General features: G+C 41.2%; 1 protein-coding gene across 2 annotated transcripts; it reads right to left on the bottom strand.

Moving 5' to 3' along the window:
- Nucleotides 719-3986, bottom strand: LOC109210549 (50S ribosomal protein L7/L12). Of its 2 annotated transcripts, none has more exons than XM_019373984.1 (2): nt 3068-3986; nt 719-1274 (listed from the first exon to the last, which is right to left on the bottom strand). In XM_019373984.1, the coding sequence occupies exon 1, from the start codon at nt 3681-3683 to the stop codon at nt 3069-3071; it is 615 nt and encodes a 204-aa protein (XP_019229529.1). In that variant the 5' UTR covers nt 3684-3986; the 3' UTR covers nt 719-1274; nt 3068. The 2 variants fall into 2 exon arrangements, with proteins under 2 accessions (XP_019229529.1, XP_019229523.1); XM_019373978.1 differs by having other exon boundaries at nt 719-1189.

The following is a 17218-nucleotide window of genomic DNA, read 5'->3' as shown; positions in this document are numbered from 1 at the left end:
GTTTTGCCAAAATAAATTTGGATTTATTTTCAAAACTCATGTTTGGCCATAAATTTTGCCCATATTTTGGCCAAATCCCAAATCAGCTATTGAGCTGATTTTGGGCCAAAATCCCAAAACTTGGAAATTATATATATGTTTTTTCAAAATAAAGTTGGAAAATATGTTTTGAAAACGTATGTCCAAACACATTTTCATCTTCAACCAAACTTCACCCAAATCAAATTTTTCAAAATAAATTTAGGATCTATGGCCAAACGCTAGCTAAGTTTATAGTTTCACGATCACACTTCCAATTTGCGTGTGGTGAGATGTTCTTTTTCCGGCATCTTTTAGTTTTGCCATTATGACAATTGGGCAAAAACAAGATATTGTTCGTGCTGTTGTAATGATTTCCCTTAAAATTTTCAGTAGCATGCCCCTACCCTCCGCTACGCCGCACCATCTTGCATTTATGTAGTAAACCTTGCGAACCATTTCGACCATCTAATCAAATTAAACAACCAATGATTTCTATTTGGTGCTCATAATATAGTTGAAAATCCGGAGACAACCCATCGTTCTTAATTGCTTCGATATAATGTGGGAGCTGCAGATTGTTGATACACTGAGTTGGAATACCAATATACCATGAAAAGAATTGTTAGCATGGCGTTGGCAGCTATATAATCTCAACCACAAGATGATAGCGGGATGCAAGAAACTACAAATTCATCCACAATCAAATATACGCTTAAGCGCTATCTACTTGAGTTAAACAGATAGTCATCATAAACAAAAATATGACATACTCAAAATTTCCTCATGCATAATGGCAAAGGGTCCAACCAAGAAAACATCATCACTCCTAAATTCTTTGACTTGAAATGTGAATAGAAGCTTTCTGTCACTGTGTGAACCTTGTCATGATAATCTCAAACCAACTGGAGCCTAAATAATTTAAAGAAAAAAGTACAAACTGGTCTTACTGGATGGAAAACTAACCCATGGTCACAATATACGATAGCTTTTTCAGCTTATAACCTATCAAATCTATATAACATTGTGCATCAATCTTAAGATGTCAGTTCAACCAAATAGCTCTAGAAGGTCCTAGGAACCTCAAGGTCTCCTTTATTCGAAATAGAAAAGATAGCCTCTGGGCTGGTTAGTGCTTGGCTGCTTGCTTAGTAACCATGAACCTCCCAACCTGATGCAACACCAAATGTAGATTCTGTTACAAAATCATGACTTGTAAACTCCCAAACCTTGTCGCAAAGATACAATCAAGGAATCTGTATAACATTCAGAAAATGTAAGCACTAGCTTTTAGTGCTTCCAAGTTATTTCATCTTTAAACTCATTAAGGAAATTAATGATACAAGAAAAAGTCACCAGCCAATGAATCAGGTTGCAATATACCAAAAGTCATCTACAAATGCAACAAAGAAAGGGCATCCCTTCCTCTGTCCCAAAACAAAAGCAAAAAAAGAAAAAATTTGTGTTATCTTATGTAACACTCCAGACTTTAGACAGAGCCCCACATCGGCAAAACATAAGAGGGATGTTGGGTGTATAAGCTAACAAGCTTTAGACCCTAGTGACGCGTTTTAAACCTGTGAGGACTTAGGCCCAGAGCGGACAATACCACTAGCGGGCTGGGCTGTCACATCTTATCTCCATACATAGGGAAGAAGGTTACGCAAATCCCATCTCAAACAGTTTGATAGATGAAGGGTAAACCTCCAAGAGACTGCATCTTAGTAGTAAGTATCTAATGCATGCAGGTTAATAGATGTTATTCACAACAAGTAGATATCTACATGACTAATTATATGATGTAATTGTTACGAAAACCTTTTAACAGTGTGTTCTTCAAAAGAAAAGATAAATATGACCATTTTTTACCAACTCAAATTAGATAGATATTGATGATCCAATAGTAAAGATCAGCTACAAGCTGAGTAAAACTAATCGAATGGGAAGTAGAATTTCCTTTGGTTCCAAAATATCAAACAACGGAAGATGCACAGTGAAGTGATTACCCACTTAAATTCTTCCACTTGGAACTCTGAGAATATTTCCCCCATCCACTTTTGTTCTGCCAGTCCCATTCAACTATTTTCCCCTAAAACTATTTAAAGAATCCCTAGCCTTCACAATAGGCTTGCGGGACATGCAACAGAGCTTTAGACCAAAGGGGAGCACTGGCGCAATGGTAAGAGTTGTTGCCGTGTGAGAAGGAGGTCAAGGGTACAAGCTGCGGAAACATAAAATTGTAGAAATGCAAGTTAAAGGAAGCCTAAAATAAACCCAATGTGCTCCTGTCCTTCACCAGATGCAATAGATGCATTGCAGGAGTTTAGTGCACCAAACTGCACTTTTATTTAAAAAGAGCTTCAGACCACCCAAGCTTTCTAATCAGCCTTTTAGACTTTGAGAGACACCACAGAAAATCCAACAATCCTCCATCCGGCAGCATATCATGCCAAGGGCGATCCACACTTCATGCATAACGTACTAAAAAGAAAAGAAGATCACAACTCTAGTAAACTCAACTTTCTCCCACCCTGATAACAATAAATATTGTACCTAAACCGAGGTATCATATCGTAAACAAAGATTACCAACTTATGCTTCCACACAGGTTTTAGCCAGAAGTTTAAACTAATTCATTAAATTCTAAAGATTGCTAAAAGTACACGCAATCCACTCAGTGCGCTCACCTGCTCACTATATTTTGCTCATGGGCCGATATTAAGATATTGAATAGACATGCTTCAAAATTGTTAGTTGAAAAAAAGAAAATGCATCAACTGACCAAATAGTGAGAAAGCAGAGTTATGTAGCATATGAAAGCAGGAAATACAACAATATCATACGTTCTGCAAAACAATTATCATGGGTTCCTATAATTGTAGAATAACCGAAAATCTTTGATTTCATAGTCTTTATATCACAGCAACACAAAACAGTGAGAAATATTGTGCATCTATCCAGCTTGGCTCATTCTCTATTATTAAGAATTGCATTCCACTGATTCAAATTCATAAGCAGCTTTTTAATTTAGAATGACATGAACAATTACCTCACTCCATAGTGACTTTAGCTCCAACCCCTTTCATCTTCTCAATGATTTTCTCAGCCTCCTCTTTCGTAACACCTTTCTTCAACACAGTCGGAGCCTTTTCCACCAAATCCTTAGCCTCTTTGAGTCCCAGATCAGTAAAAGATCTTACTTCCTTAATAATCTTGATTTTTGATCCGGCATCAAATCCCCCTTCAAGTTTCAATTCAAACACAGTCTTCTCCACCTTCTCCTCTGCCTTTCCCGCAGCTGCCCCGCCCTTTCCTTTCATCCCTCCAGCACTAAATCCCATTCCGGGCATCATCATTGCCATTACAGGCATCTCTTCAATACCCATTTTCGTCCTCAAAACCTCACCTAAATCCGATACTTCCAGCAAAGTTAGACCCGAAATCTCATCAACTATCGCTGATACTCTCTCTGGTGGGGCCGGCTTTGATTCCTGAGCTGACGTTGTGAAATTTGAACTATAGAAATGGGTTTTGTAGAAATTTTGAATCTTGGACTGAGGGAGTCGTCTATAGAGAGAATGCACATTACGTGTTTGATGAAATGTGGAAATGGTTCTGGAACGGCGAGATAGAGAATGAGAGATAAATCCATTGAAGCACCTCATGATTACAGAGCGTTAATATTGCATAAGAGCTATTTAGAGAATTGTTTGGACTTTGTAAGGGTGCCGGAGACGGTGATTACGGCGGCGACCCAAATATGGGTTTAAGGGGTCTGGGGAAGTACGAAGGTTGGGGAGAGGAGGTTTTAGGCCTACTAGCATACAGAGTATTAACTTGGGCCCCTTAGGTTATGGAAATGTTATTTATGCCTTAAAAGTTTGAGAGTTTCCAGATTATAAAATTTCTGTTGTTTTTCTTGTATAATTGTCTATTTTCAATGCTGCTTAGAAATAAGAAAGACATGGAACTTAACACCCAATAAATAATACCATAAAGGACAATTTTCAGATGTTCTAGAAATTTTGAAGATAGATTATCAAACTTCTTTTGTTTTTCTTTTTCATAGTTGTTTATTTCCAATGCTGTTTAAAAATAAGAAACTAACTTATCAAAAATATTGCTATAAGCAACCTGTCATCCAAAATATCGGAATATCACAATATTTGGATCGGTTTTTAATTCAATGGCATAATGATTCATTCCGTATTCAACCTATCAAGTTAATAAACAGAGTCACGATTCAATAATTTTAAATTTGAGGTTGATTTTACCATATCAAACACAAGATATACAAGTCATCAATTGTGTACACACTCATCAAGCTGACTCGAATTATCCCTTTAGATATTCTGAATTACAAAATAGCAAGCCAATTTCAAGTTGGACCGATGATTATAACCTTGGGTAAAGAACAGGTAGCCTGTTGAAATTGCTGTAAAGTTGTTCTAGTTTGTAGTTAGCGACAATAAATAGCTGGTTGTTCATTCTCCACGTGTTTGAGCTTTCAATTCATTCTCATTGTGATATTATGTTGTGTGAACCTTTGTTTTCTCAGGAAGAAACTTTTGCTGTTTCCATTAAGATTGGCAGTGAGTATATATCGAATTGTACTTACTAAACATTTAAAAACACGTTGTAATTCATAGGTTTTAATTTCTCCAAATGCCTGATCATGGCACTCAAGACCGCATGCAATCCCAATCAGACATACACAAGTTGAAAAAACAAAAAGAGTAGAAAACTCGTATGGTGTCACGAGCTTTGTCTTAGAGGCATTAGATACGCTGCTTTAAATAGTAAGGATGAGATGGACCTTGAAAAACATTGCTTAAATTATCCCTTCTCACTCATAACAGTAGTGTTTACCCTCAAAATCGGATAACAATTGAATTTGTAAGTGATTTTAAGGAAATGTGGATTAAATTGATACAAAGTGGTAAATTAAATTGCAATTGAAATAAAGTACAATAAAGTAAACTCATACCACACGAATTGAACAATTACAGCCTTGGGAGGTGATCCACCCTTGAACAGAATGCACTTCGATCAATGTCAAGACACAATTGAATAAGAACTTTAAAGAGAAAATAACAGTATATTGCTTCTGTATGCGTGTCACAATGCGTCTTTACAAGTAATTAGACCCCATTTATATAGTAGGGGAGTCCTACTTTAGGTACAATTCTATAAAAGGTAAAAATCTCCTGATTTGCTGATTTGTCGGTTCCTTGATACGTGTCGAGATTCCCGCAGTCACACCCGGCCGGTCACGGATACTTCGGCCTTCTGTTATTTCGGTCTTCTGTTGGTTATACTGGCAATGTTTCCTCGAGCTCGTTGGGGGTCAAGGTCGATTCGGGGATCATGGACTCGATGTTCTCGAGGACGGACATTCTGACCTCGTGTTCTGGTTCGATGGGACTCAGGGTCGATATTCAATCCCTCACGTTCCGAGCCCGATCTGTCATGTAGTGGATGAGCCCGATTTCGACAGTATACAGATAGTCCCCTCGTTTTTTGGAGAGTAAACGACGAGAAACAATATGAGCTTCTAATTCTCACCTCGATACTCCGCATCAGAAACGATAGAATGGATGAAACGTCTCGTCAGTCACGTCTTAATGGCACTAAATGCTTGTCAGTTGCTGGTCAGCCACTCCTGGATTTGAACCGTCATTTGAAAACTATAAATATCCCTTCTTCATTCATTCAAACTTTACATCCAAACCTTCTCTACTCTTTGTTCCTTAGAAATCTCCAGATCTTCTAGCACTTGTATCTGATTTCTTGAGATCTTTGTAAGAACTTTCACTTGTCTTCATCTCAAACCATCAAGTGTATCCCATTAAATTCCTTTTTTTCATCTCTTTCCAACCATTTAAAAGAAATGGCGAAAACTCCGAAAACAGTTCCCAAAAAAGAAACTACTTCTTTATCACGGTTGGCCAGCGAGGAACCAGTGGCGGAACTTCCTCAGAGCACGTTCATTCCAGGCGGGTGCTCGGTATCCGCCGATTTTAAGGTTGAAAAACCTTCACCCGCACCGGGCCGGGTGAGAAGGTTCGAGGTACATCTGCTCGATCACTGAAGAAATTCTCCCCACGGTTAAAACGGATTGCAACTGGGTCGGCAAAGACGTGGTGGTTCCCAGGCCCGATAAAGATATTACTACCCACGTCGAGGGATACTTAAATGCTTACACTTATCTCTTTATGCTGGGCCTGTTGGACCCGATAATTATCCATTTATGCAAAAGGTATGAGGTGTGCCTCGGCCAGGTTCACCCTTCGTTCTGGAGAATCGTAATCCTTCTCTGGTTCTTTGTGAGAAAGATCGACGGATTCTCGTTCACCGTCAACCACCTTATGCGCCTATACAGTCCTCGACTCTTTCGGGAGGGGGGGGGGAGGACTAATTAAACTTGCACGACGGGATAGTAAAGTCCCGTTTGCGAGCATCGATGAAGATCGGGATCGAGGTTGGCTAGGCCGATTCGTCCGAGTGAGGACCTCGGACCTAATTCCAGTAGAGTACATGCCGTTCCCGAGAAGTGGAACACAAAACATAAGTAAAGTTTTGCTTTTCCCAAAATTTTATTTTCACTCTTTTTTCCTTTTTTCTTATCAGTGTTTGGTGGCGATGTAGTTGTTGCTCGGGTCCCGAACGCAGTCCCTCAACTCAAGGAGTGGGTTGAGGGCATTGTCTCTCAAAAGCCATATTCCGAACGCACATGGCGCGAACTTTCAAAAGGCCGGTGGGAGGCCCGTTCTCACTGTGAGATTCCTTTCTTTGAGTAGACAACACTTTGGTTTCTTTCATGCTACTGAGTTCTTACTCGTTTTGTTTCTCTTGTAGGTCTTTAAAAGGATGTCGTAATGAGGCCTCCATCCGGCGACGAGGATGGCCCAGCCCAGTCCATTGCTCCGAGACAAGGCGATGAGAAGAAAAGAAAGAGGGCTCCGACTTCTCCAAGCTCAGAGAAGAAAATAATGAAAAGAAAGCTGGTGCGCAAGCCTAAAGAAGGTACCGGTGCTTGAGCCCGGCCCGCGTGCGGTCGTAGTTCGAGGGACGAGGGGCCTCCGAATCTGAGAGAGGTGAGGCTGATCTGCCTCGATCTAGGGAGGCCGATGAAGAGGTCGATGTCGGGGCCAGTGTGGAGACCGTGGTCGAGGCCAATGCGGAGGCCATGGTCGAGGCTTCCGGGGATGAGGTTAGTGCCCCAAAGGATGTACTCGGTGTGATAGACATCACAGAGTCGCCTTTGTTCACTAAGTCTATGATCAACGAGGTTCAGGCAGTGAAACCTCGCCCTAACGAGGGGCGCCATGGAGTGGACGACCTCTTTCACGGCTTTTTTGATGGCGTGAATTCTACCGCCACGGAGGAAGTCAACAGATTGGGTGACTTAGAGGTGCCAAGGAAGAGTCCATCTTCGGGAACAAGCGGGCCTTCATCAAGCCCGAAATTAGTAAATCGATTCCCAGCTCCAAGCGTGGATCCTGACCGGAAGCGATCGATTATTATCTCTATTCCGGAGGATGCCCGTGTCCTTTCTTCCCCTGTAGGGGTGGCAAGTTACCTTCGGTGCTTGGTTACTGAGGAGGACCAAGACAAGATGAACGAGGTGGAAGCGCCCTACCTGTTCAATGAAGCTCAACATGCGCTAAACCGAGTAACTTCAGATACCTCTTGTTGATTTCTAGTTTGTACTTAGATTAATTTATAGATGATCTTAACCTTTCTCTTTGTGTTTGTAGGCCTCGGTGCTTCACCATGAGACTTTTCTCTGGTTTCGGGAAGAGTTAAACCAATATGAGGCCGAGATTCGAGGGCTCACTGAGAAGAGGGATGCTTACAAACTTCTCAGCGAGCAAAGTGAAGGGGAGGCTAAGAGCCTCCGGGCTGAGCTAGAGGTGGCTCGGAAGGAGGATGATGACCTAGTTTAGGAGGTAAGAAGAGTATTTGAGGTTAGTGATGATGAGTTGGACACGGTGACTAACGGTCTGAACCCCCAGGTCCAAAAGAAACTTGATCAGATCGTGCAGCTCCAGCGCAGAGGTGGATGCGGTAAAGGCCGAGGCCGAAGAATGGAAAAGAAACATGGATCGCTTCGCCTCGGAAAAGGACCCCGGGCACAATTGGCTTCGGCTGAGGTCTAGCTTCGAGCTCTAAAGAAGAAGGCCTTGGTGCAAGCCAAAAAGATCGAGGAGCTCCAGTCTCAGCTAAATGCGGTCATCTCCGATTGAGAAAATCTGGCCAAGGAACTTGAGACGGCCAAGTTGGAGGCCAAGGCGATTAATGTCGATGCCGATGAGATGGTGGTTGTTTATAAGGATGATGCCGAGGTGGCTCAGGTTCGGGCAAAAGATATCATCGAGTACGCGAAGCGGCAATCTCGAAGGGAGGCCCTGGAAATTCATGCTCGGGGTTTTAGCTTATCAGCTGAGATTGAGAGTGCCAAGGAGCTCGAATTCGAGGCCAAAAATTGGCCTATCCCGAAGACGATGAAGACTCTGAAGATCTGGGCGAGTCCGAGGGTGTAGGAGACCCCGAAAGTAATGATGCAGCCCCCGGCGAAGACTAGGCCACTTAGGCTCTTTTCAGATATTTTTGTTTTTTGCTTTTTGATTGAGGTCGTTTGGCCTTTGTAAAAATTTGTATCGAGGCCGTTTTGGCCCTTGTAAAAATCTTTTGATATATATATAAAGTTTTCTTCCCTTCAGCAATTTTTGAGTTTTTTTCCCTTTGCTTTGTCATTTATATTTGCAAAGATTAAAATGCCTTAGCATGAAATAGTTAGGTTACGTTCGGAGGTTCGAACAAGCCTTACTTTCAACATTATTTTGTTTTAAGGCATCGTGGGGGTTTGGTGTGACCAAAATTTTCCCCAAAGTACTTATAGTTTTTCAGATTATAGTTTGCCGAGGGTAGCCTTTTAGAACCGGTTAAGAAATTTTAAGGCCTTGTTGTTTTTATTACGGGTCTCGGACGTCTCCGAGCCATTTTAATATGGGTTTAGTTCGGGTGTTTCCCAGTGGGCTTATTATCCCAAATTATCCGGGCTTTCCTAAAATAATAGTCCCCGAGTGGGGATGGCCGTAGCTTTTAAAATTCGGGCATTGCCTAATAGGTCTTGTGCCTCCGAGCACCGATAGCTCGGATGGTTCGAGTTTGTTTTCGGACGGAAGTCCCCGAGTGAGAGTGATTGTTCGATCTCGGATTAAGATGGCACTTGGGCTCGATACCTTTAGGGGATCGAATGTAGGAAATTCCTTAAGAAATGCAAGAAAATTTTTAAAGGACAAGATATTTATCCGCAAGGAAGAGATTTCTTTTTATTCTTGTGCATAGTGGTTATACATGTGTACATGTTTTGTGCTAAGGCTCGAGTAGTCTATGCGGGCACGGTTCATTTGACTGTTTGACCCTTACAGTAAATCCTATCGATCAAGCCGAGACCATTTAATCAATAAGTCTATGTCCTTGCTAAAGTCATTATCCGAGGGTAATGCCCCAGTGTCCGAGGTTGATAGTAGAGAAGCCTCGAATACTGTTGATGTGAGCTTTGACACTGACTCATGATCAGCCTTCATTTCTAAGTTAGCACGATCCACTGTTGCCTCGTTAAAAACCTTGCCGAAAAATCCATTTGGGACAAAATCGGTTCAAGGGAAAAAGAGTGCAACGCGTGCTTTCCGACCTAAAAATTGCACCGTTCCTTGTTGGTTACCTGCAAGTGTTAGTTAAAAAATAAGTAAAAAAGAATGAATGGGGTCGTACCTTAGCAGTAGTATCGCTTTCAGTAAGCTATGTTCTAGTTATTCGGTAGCCGTTCACCGTTCATTGCCCCGAGTTTGTACCATTCTTTTCCAGTAATCTCGAGAATTTGATATGACCTTTCCCAGTTTGGCCCCAACTTCCCTTCATTCGGGTTCCGGGTGCTCAATGTGACCTTCCTTAGTACTAAGTTCCCAGTCTTGAAGTGTCGAAGGTTGACCCTTTGATTGTAATATCTCTTGAGTTGCCATTTTTGGGCGGCCAACCGGACAAAGGCTTTGCGCCTTTCATCTAATAGCTCCAGGCTCGTACTCATGGCCTTGTCATTCGATTCCTTTGTTGCATATCGGAATCTAATACTTGGTTCTCTGACTTTGACCAGTATTAGAGCTTCGGTGCCATAAACCAAAGAGAACAGGGTGGCCCTGGTACTGGAATTCGAAGTTGTACGGTACACCCATAGGACTTCGGGTAGGATTTCCTTCCACTTTCTTTTGGCGTCGGTTAACCTCTTTTTGAGGTTTTGGAGTATGGTTTGTTAGTCAATTCAGCTTGTCCATTCCCACTAGGGTGATAAGGTGTTGATAGGATCCGTTTGATCTTATGGTCTTCGAGAAACTTGGTCACTTTGTTGCCGATGAACTGTTTCCCGTTGTCGCACACGATCTCGGCCGGCATGCCGAACCGGCATATGATATGGTCCCAAATGAAATTAATGACTTCCTTCTCCCTGACCTTCTCATATGCCTGGGCTTCCAGTACTTAGAAAAAACAGTCATAAATAATATAATTGAGCCTTACTGGGTGCCCATGAAAGGGGGCCAACGATGTCCATTCCCCACTTCATGAACGGCCATGGTGACAAAACCGAATGCAGCAGCTCCCTGGGTTGGTGAATCATCGGAGCATTTCTTTGGCATTCATCACATTTTCGTACGAACTCCTTCGCGTCCTTTTCCATGTCAATCCAGTAGTAGCCGGCTCTGATCACCTTTTGAACCAATGATTCGGCGCCTGAATGATTTCTGCAGGTGCCCTCGTGAACTTCCCTTAGAATGTACTCGGTATCTCTTGGTCCTAGACATATTGCTAGTGGGCCATCGAACGTTCTTCTGAGCAGGGTTCTGTCTTCGGACAAGCTAAAATGGGTTGCCTTAGTACGCAAAGCCCTCGAATCTTTTGGATATGAGGGCAGTTTTCCGGCCTTTAAATATTCTATATATTTGTTTCTCCAATCCCAAGTTAAGCTTGTTGAGTTTATCTCGGCATGGCCTTCTTCCACTACCGATCTCATGAGTTGTACGACTGCCCCCGAGTTGAGCTTGTCGTCCTCAACCGACGATCCTAAGTTAGCAAGCGCATACTTCACTATTTTGATCCCGAAGTACGTGTTGCAAAGTCCATTCCTTGAACCGATGTAATGTCACTTGCAACTTGTTCAAGTACCTTTGTATTCATTCTTCTATGAGCTCGAATGTTCCATTAACTTGGTTCACCACGAGGAGGGAGTCGCACTTAGCTTCGATCACCTCCGCCCCCAAAGTTTTGCTAGTTCGAGACCTGCAATCATAGCCTCATATTCGGCCTCGTTGTTAGTCAATTTCACAGTTTTAATGGATTGTCTAACCATATTGCCTTTTGGTGGCTTCAATACGATGCCAAGTCCGGACCCTTTTGCGTTCGAGGCGTCGTACGTAAATAGGGTCCAGATCCCCGAAGAGGTCCCTAATTTTACCAACAACTTTTTTTCGACCTCGGGATTAGGGCCAGTGTAAAGTTGGCCATGAAGTCTGCCAAAATATGAGATTTAATGGCTGTTCGGGGCCGATATTCAATATCGTACCCGCTGATTTCCAAGGCCCATTTGGACAAACACCCCGAGAGCTCGAGTTTATGCATTATATTTCGCAATGGGTAAGTAGTCACAACACATATAGGATGATACTTAAAATATGGTTTCAGTTTCCTAGAGGCACTTAGTAAAGCGAGTGCCGGTTTTTCTAGGTGAGGGTACCTAGTTTCGGCCTCACCTAGAGTCCTGCTAACATAGTAAATTGGAAATTCGTACCTTGCTCTTCCCGGACCAGGACTCCACTTATCGCTATCTCCAATACTGCCAAGTATAGGTATAGTTTTTGGCCTGTCTTCGGCATGTGAAGCAGTGGGCTCGATAGATACTGTTTGAGCTCCTCCAAGGCCCGTTGGCACTCCGGGGTCCATGAGAAGTTATTCTTCTTTTTCAATAGTGAGAAGAATCAGTGGCTCTTACCGGAGGACCTCGAGATGAATCGCCCTAGGGTGGCTATGCGCCCAGTTAACCATTGCACGACCTTTACGTTGTCCACCACTGTGATATCTTCGATGGCTTTTATCTTGTCGGGGTTGATCTCGATTCCCCGGTTGGATACCATGAATCTGAGAAATTTACCTGATCCGACTCCAAACGCACACTTCTCCGGGTACAACTTCATATTATATTTCTTCAATATGCTGAAGTTTTCCTGCAAATGTTTTAAATGGTCCTCTGCTCACAGGGACTTAACCAACATATCGTTAATGTAAACCTCCATTGATTTTCCTATTTGTTTCTCGAACATCCGGTTTACTAAGCGTTGATAAGTGGCGCCAATGTTTTTTAGTCCGAATGGCATCATGTTATAACAATATGTGCCGTATTTAGTGATGAAGGAGGTTTTTCCTGATCATCCGGGTTCATCCTTATTTGGTTGTACCCCGAATAGGCGTCGAGAAAACTGAGGATCTTGTGGCCGGCCGTGGCATCAATCATGCGATCAGTGTTGGGCAAAGGGAAAGATTCCTTGGGACACGCCTTATTCAACTTTTATAGTCTACACACATTCTTAATTTATTCCCTTTTATAGGGACTACCACTATGTTTGCTAACCACTCAGGGTAGTTAACCTCCCAAATGGACCATATTTTAAGAAGTTTAGATACCTTGTCCTTGATGAAAACATGTTTGACCTCAGATTGGGGTCTCCTCTTCTGCTTGACCGGGTGGAATTTCGGGTCCAGGCTCAGCTTGTGAGTGGTTATCTCCGGTGGAATCCCTGTCATATCAAGATGGGACCAAGAGAAACAATCTAAGTTAGCTATAAGAAATTGAATGAGTTTTTTCCTGAGCTCGAGAGTTAACCCCGTACCCAGGTATAACTTCCGATTGGGTAGATGTTCGATCAATGTGACCTATTCCAGCTCCTCGACCGTTGATTTAGTGGCGTCAGAATCATCGGGGACTATAAAAGATCTGGGAACCCCGTAATCATCGTCTTCATATCAGTCCCCTGTTTATCCGATTGGGTCGTGGCCGGTGTCGGTAATTGCTATTTAGCCTCTTGCTTGGTACCCGAACTTGGTTCATTTGATGTTGCGAGTGTTGATGCTGGAATCACCTCTTTGGCTGCAAACATTTCCTTTGCGGCTGGTTGTTCTCCGTAGATTGTTTTAACCCCCCCTAGCGTTGGGAATTTTAACACTTGGTGAAAAGTCAAGGGCACTTCCCTCATGTTGTGGATCCATGCCCTCCTGAATAGAGCATTGTACCTCATGTCTCCTTCGATCACATAAAACTTGGTTTCCTGGGCAGTGCCAGCGGCATTCACTGGTAATGTTCTCTCTCCCTTAGTGATTTCACATGCCATGTTGAATCCGTTTGGAACTCGTACTGCAGGCACGATTTGATCTTCTAGGCCGAGCTGTTCTACGACCCTCGATCAGATGATGTTGGCTGATTTACTGATCACACCCAACTCTAGTCCTAAAAAGGATAAGCGGTCGCTGCAAATAAAATCCGGTCTAAAAGTCTAGAGTCGAATCCCACAGAGAACTAAGGTTTCACTATAACTGTTCAATATCACTTGGAAGACAAGCTTGACAATTCCTAAGTTATAATATTAAGATTATTATGTCTAACTAATTAACTAACAAATTAAAGAAGTAAATTAAAAACTAGGGATACTAAGGGTTGGAGAAAAGATTAGGAGGTCTAGAGTTATGATTTCCCCAATTATCGGAATCCTTCCCGCTACGTCCTCTATAATTTCGCCTAAGTACTCTCTACCGATCGTGAGTACTCTGAGTGTCATAGCTCTCTCTCGAGCAACTACCACAATTTACTAGATGTATTCTCTCGAACTACACTAGCTAGCACTAATTCGCTGCTCACTATGATCGTACCAAGGTTTCGTTATCTCTAATCCCGCCTTTAAACCCTCCGTATTGATCTCTCACATATGTTAGGAGTGATGTTATTCAACAACTACCTAAATATATACTCTCTCTCTCGAGCAGTACACACTAAATAGGCACAGTCAATTGATGGTTGTGAGCACGTGATTTTTGCCCTAAGCAAACTATTTCCAAAAGTCTCAAATAATTGATTTCTCTATTATTTTACAATTTTTGTGAATTTTTTTTTGCTACATTTTTGTATTAATTGGTTGCATTTTATTCATATGAAAATACAAATATGCATTTGCATTTAGGGATTTAATGTCACAATTTTAGTATTAGTTAGTTTTAGAACAAAGTTAAAGAAAATTGCAAAAAATAGTTCTTTGCACGTTTAATTGTTAATTGTTGCATTTATCTTCAAATAGAATTTTAAATAATTTTAGGAGTAAAATAGATTAATTAGGTCTTTGTTTTGTTTTATCATTTTATAAAATCAGAAAAAAATAATAAGTAAATACAAAGGGCTAACAAAAGAAAAGAGCAAAAAATAAAATAAAAGAATGGTCTTGATGAAAGACCAAAATTTGGGCCAAAATTCAATTTTAAGCCCAAAAGTCATTCAAAACCGGACCAAACCACTGGCCCAAACGCCCTGCCCGGTCCAATTGCCCCATACTCAAAACGACGTCGTTTTGACGTCGTTTAATCATGACCGTCCATCCCCTCAAATTCAACGGCTTGGATTGATCCTTCAATTCAAATAAAAGTGTCCGAAATTATGCCCAAAACCCTAAAACATCCCTCACCCTCCTCGTACTCCCTGTAACGCCGGCGTTACCCCACCGTCCTTCTCCTATCTCCGCCGGCCGGAAATCGTCGCCGCCGGCGGCGCAACCCCATCGACCCCAAAATTTCACCCCAGAATCCCTGTCCCCTCCTCGTTCCAAATCCGTCACTATTTTCTTCCAAAACCCAACCAAACATCCCAAATCCGCCAAACCCTAGGCGCCGCCGCCGCCTCACACTGCGGCGCCACCTCCCAAACTTAATGAAATTCACATTCTAAACCCTCTTCACCTCCTTCTTCCAAAATCCCTAACTGGTCTCCTTCAAATGTTTCGTGAAGTTCTCGAATCTCAAATCAAAAGCGCGGCAGAACCCTAGAATGTCGAACCACTCGAATCTTTTCCAATTCTTGAGTCCGGCATTGAATTTGAGCCACAAAATTATGTTTTCGTTTGTTCTTGACAAAGAACAAACGTTTAACATCATTTCGAGACTCGAATTGAAGTTTGGCCTTCGTTCAATCTTACATAAGTAAGTTTTCCTATTCCTTTTGCTTTTATTATTTGAATCTCTTGTTCTTAAAATTAGCCTAAAGTGTGTAGACTGTAATTTTGCATCAGTTTAGATGTCTTTTGTTTAAATCTGCCGGTGCTTTAGGTTTGTTGGTATTAAGTCAGTTTTAATTCATAATTTGTTTGGTGATTAATTTCTGTTTGTTGTCGACTGTTAAAATGGCCGATAGTAGTTGTTGTTTCTACTTTTCAGTAGTTAATTGAAGCCATAATTTAGGATTGTTTGGATTTGTGATAAATCTTTGGGGTCGAGTTGTATTTGACAACTTTGATTGTTACTGAATAAATTCAGATCCTTGAAATTACTCATAGTTAGCCTTTGATCAAGCTGAAGGGTTTGGTGTGGTTGGAATTGGGTTTGGGTTGGTCAGTAATTCCAAAAGGGTTTCAGGGGTAGCTTGGGTATGGAAAAGGGTAGTTTTATTAGAAATAGTAATTTCAGAATTAATACAAGGATAGTTTAGGGATTCTAAGGGTAGAAAAATCAGAATAGAACCCCCTAGGACTTTCTAGAAGGGGTTTTAAACTGAAATTCACAAAAATAGTGGTAGTTACTTGTGTAACAAGTTAAGAAACAAGGGGTAGAAAATAGAATTAAGATAGGGACTAATGAGTAAAGTGAAAACCTAAAATTGTACCCTAAGTTTACCTATAAATAGGCATTCATTTGCCTTGCATAAGAAGTTTTTCTGCCCCCAAAATTACCCCCAAAAAACCTTCTCTGCAGATCTGAACCTAAAATTTGAATTTCAAGTCAATAGAAGTTCAAAACCTTCTTCTAGATCTTAGTTCCTAAAAAAAAAACCAAAAACAAACAAATCCAGTAGATAAGTCCAAAAAAAATATACTATTTTATTCAATTTCCTAGCTAATCTCTAGTTTTAGTAGCTGATTTGCATTTCCTAGTTCCGTTCCTGGTAATTTGCAGTTTCAGAGGAGTTTTTGGTTGATTTCGAGTGAGTTTGGGTTTAGATAAGCTGGTTTTGGTTGAGTGTTGGTCTGTGAAAGTTCAGAAGATATTTGGGTGCATTTCCGAGTCAATTTAGTGTTGGTCAAGTTGTTTGGATTGGTTTCCTGCTTGCTTTGGTGTTCATTTGTTTACTGAGTTCACTTGAGATTGCTTCTGGGTTAAACTAGCTGTGCCTGTTTGTCTGCTGCTGCTGACCTTACTTTTCTCATTGTATCGCAATTTCCAGGTATATTCTCATGCTCCAATGATGCTGAAGATCATATTCATCTGTAGAAAACTATGTTGAAGTTTAAATGATGGAATCAATGCATGTTTACATCTGGACGTGTTGCTTTTATTGCTTAGTTAGAAATTTGGTTTGATCAATTCATTTGAACCATATCTCGGCTGTAATAATGAGACTGTAGACTGGATACTTGATTGTATAATTTGGACTTTGGACTGTTGAATCTGTTTGTGGACATGATCAATGTTAGTATGATTTGATGTTAGATCTAGTTTCATGTTGTGGACAAGTAAATCAGAATTAGCTTGAATCCGTAATTGATTGCGAGATTAGCACATGATATCCAATGTTAATTATGAGTTCAAACTGAAGAAACGTCTTAAATAATCTTGTGTTGCAATAGATGATATTAGTAATTTCACATCTTTGCAAGTGAATAGTCTGCTGAGTTAATTCAAATATGATTAGTCCATTTGTGTAGTATTGTCATTGTTTCAATTGTCTTTCACTTAGTAGTGTCTAAGAATTCTATGCAGTAAACAAATGAAATAATCTGAATTTTATTTTCAGTGATCAATGTTCATTAATTAACGTGAATAGGCAGGAATTTGATTTTAATTTCAGTGAAATTTCTTAAGCTGAACGGGTTGGAATTTGATTTTAACGGGTAGG

This window comes from Nicotiana attenuata, chromosome 2 (genome assembly GCF_001879085.1).
Source record: "Nicotiana attenuata strain UT chromosome 2, NIATTr2, whole genome shotgun sequence".
NCBI classification, from domain to species: domain Eukaryota; kingdom Viridiplantae; phylum Streptophyta; class Magnoliopsida; order Solanales; family Solanaceae; genus Nicotiana; species Nicotiana attenuata.
Note: the sequence above shows the minus strand (reverse complement) of the source record. Positions and strands in the feature narration are given on the sequence as shown.

Excerpts from the sequence above, each read along its gene's own strand:
- LOC109210549 (XM_019373984.1), bottom strand. The coding sequence starts at position 3,683 with ATGAGGTGCTTCAATGGATTTATCTCTCATTCTCTATCTCGCCGTTCC.